Consider the following 2,500-nt stretch of genomic DNA (forward strand, 5'->3'; position numbering starts at 1 on the left):
ACACGGACCGGGAGACATGGAGGGACAGCGGGGAAAACGATCGTTCACCAAACCTGGTTTTGAGGATAAAGACGTGAGAGCAGAGAGACAACGAAGCAGCAGCTCAGGCAGCCAATCAGGCTAATTGAAAGACCGTTTCTCTTCCTGGTCCTGACAGAGCAAGAGTGTGTGTGTTAGTGTGTGTTAGTGTGTGTGTGTGTTAGTGTGTGTGTTAGTGTGTGTGTTAGTGTGTGTGTTAGTGTGTGTGTTAGTGTGTGTTAGTGTGTAGTGTGTGTGTGTGTGTGTGTGTGTTGTGTGTTAGTGTGTTATGTTTTGTGTGTGTTAGTGTATGTATGTATGAGTGTGTGTGTTAGTGTGTGTGTGTGTGTATGAGTGTGTGTGTATGAGTGTGTGTGTGTGTGTTAGTGTGTGTGTTTGTGTGATAGTGTGTGTGTGTGTTAGTGTGTGTGTGTGTTAGTGTGTGTGTTAGTGTGTGTGTGTGTTAGTGTATGTATGTGTGTGTGTGTGTGTGTGTATGAGTGTGTGTGTGTATGAGTGTGTGTGTGTGTTAGTGTGTGTGTTTGTGTGATAGTGTGTGTGTGTGTTAGTGTGTGTGTGTGTGTTAGTGTGTGTGTGTTAGTGTGTGTGTGTGTTAGTGTGTGTGTGTGTGTCCTGACGCAGCAAACACTCCCTCCAGACTCATCCACTTTGCAAATGCAATTAAATCATTTTTGAAGCCGAGAGGGGGGCTGCAGGTTTCAATGGGCTCCATTAGGGCAGTATTAATTCTGGAACCACCACACACACACACACACACACACACACACACACACACACACACACACACACACACACACACACACACACACACACACACACACACACACACACACACACACACAGATGAGAGTGTGTGTGTGTCTCAGAGGTTTTCCTCACTGACTGAGTCGTCGTAAATCTCAACCCGTATTTTTAGCTCAGCAGATTTTTAAAGAAATCTGTTTTATTGCAATAAATGTTGACGTCATTAAAGTGGATGAGCTCCGGTGCTACTACATGGAGTTCAGCGTTAGTTTGTCATCCATCAATCAGGGAGACGATCGGGTCTCTGGTTGTTGGTTTGTTTCCCTCGGACGAGCTGCAACGAGCCGCTAACAGACCCTCAGACTTAATAACCAAAGTGCAGATCAGTTTTCTGGCTTAATGGATGCAGTGGCCATAAATACCAAAGCGTTTCTGTCGTAGCGCCGCTCAGCGCTTCAGAGGAACGATAACGACCTGCAGCATGGAGTCACTGCAGCGTTCATCGCTGCCCTGCGGAGCAACGCCCACGATTCACTGGGCTGCAGGGACCACCGGACAGACAGCGACACGCTCTCTACCAGCAAGCTCAGACTGACAGACTGACCGACAGACAGACTGACAGACAGACTGACAGACAGACCGACCGACAGAGTGACCAACCAACAGACTGACCGACAGACAGACTGACAGACAGACAGACCGACAGACTGACCGACAGACAGGCAGACTGACTGACCAACAGACTGACCAACCATCCATCCATCTGTCCAACTGACCCACTCCACCCAAACTAACAGACTAGTAAACCACCAACCCAATCCTGCAGACTAACGACTAACCGAACATCATTGTTTGCTAGAGATGAAGGCAACAGACCCAGGAAATCCAACCACATTTATCTGTAGTCATGATATTTGATCATACTTGGTTAATCTGGCTGCAGGGATGTTAAATGTGGAGTGAAGACAAAACTATAACACTTAGTGAAATGAGGATTATAATGTGGAAGGCAACATGGAGGACGCAGAACAGCTGAGGTGATTAAACAATGCGAAAGGAACTTCATGAGTCCAGGTTGGGAACTAAAAGTCTCTTTTGTTTGCAGATTCCAGGTAATTATTTAACATCTTTTGTGTTTCATCCAGTGGAACCGTCCATTCAGCCGCTTCTTTGTGCCGTTGATATGAAACCTGTTCAGTCACAGCAGACAGGAGATCTAAAGACCAACCGCTGAGAAAACAATCAGCATTTCCATGGAGTATTTAGGGACGACGTGTCTGCAGCCTGTTATGATTATAGCTTAGGCAGGAAATTAATGCCCACAAGCGCAAACTCACACAACGGCAGGGAAACGATTACCTAAAGCAAACACAATGGTTTGTTCAAAGGAAAGATCACAAGCGTCCTGCTTTCAGAGCAACACGAGCGGATGATCTTCATCCATCATGAAGTTTGTTTCCAAGCAGCCAAACTGTCCAGCGTTTGGACCCACTGTCCCACAGCGAGCAGGTCCCACGTTGAGGCTGAAATCCTGTTCTTACAACTCAAACTGTCCCATCTTTGGGATACCTGGATGCATTCAGACCAAACTACCCCCTTTCCTGCGACTTGTCCCGATCTTTTCCTCACATACAGGATCCGACTTGGAGGTTCCTCAACAGACCACAAGGTTCATGTGATCGAGTTTTCACACGAGAGTTTGTACCAGAAACCATCC

General features: G+C 46.8%; 1 protein-coding gene across 3 annotated transcripts in view; it reads right to left on the reverse strand.

Moving 5' to 3' along the window:
• pex7 (peroxisomal biogenesis factor 7) overlaps positions 1–2,500 on the reverse strand; it is a 15,861-nt gene that overhangs the window by 225 nt on the left and 13,136 nt on the right. For all 3 annotated transcript variants that reach the window (XM_055022983.1, XM_055022982.1, XM_055022981.1), the window contains one exon: positions 1–150. This exon is cut by the window's left edge. In XM_055022983.1, the coding sequence (XP_054878958.1) occupies positions 116–150 (35 nt within the window). In that variant the 3' untranslated portion in view covers positions 1–115. The remainder of the gene's footprint in view (positions 151–2,500) is intronic.

Source organism: Poeciliopsis prolifica, unplaced genomic scaffold (assembly GCF_027474105.1).
Source record: "Poeciliopsis prolifica strain line A6 unplaced genomic scaffold, Auburn_PproV2 SCAFFOLD094, whole genome shotgun sequence".
In the NCBI taxonomy this organism is placed as follows: Eukaryota; Metazoa; Chordata; class Actinopteri; order Cyprinodontiformes; family Poeciliidae; genus Poeciliopsis; species Poeciliopsis prolifica.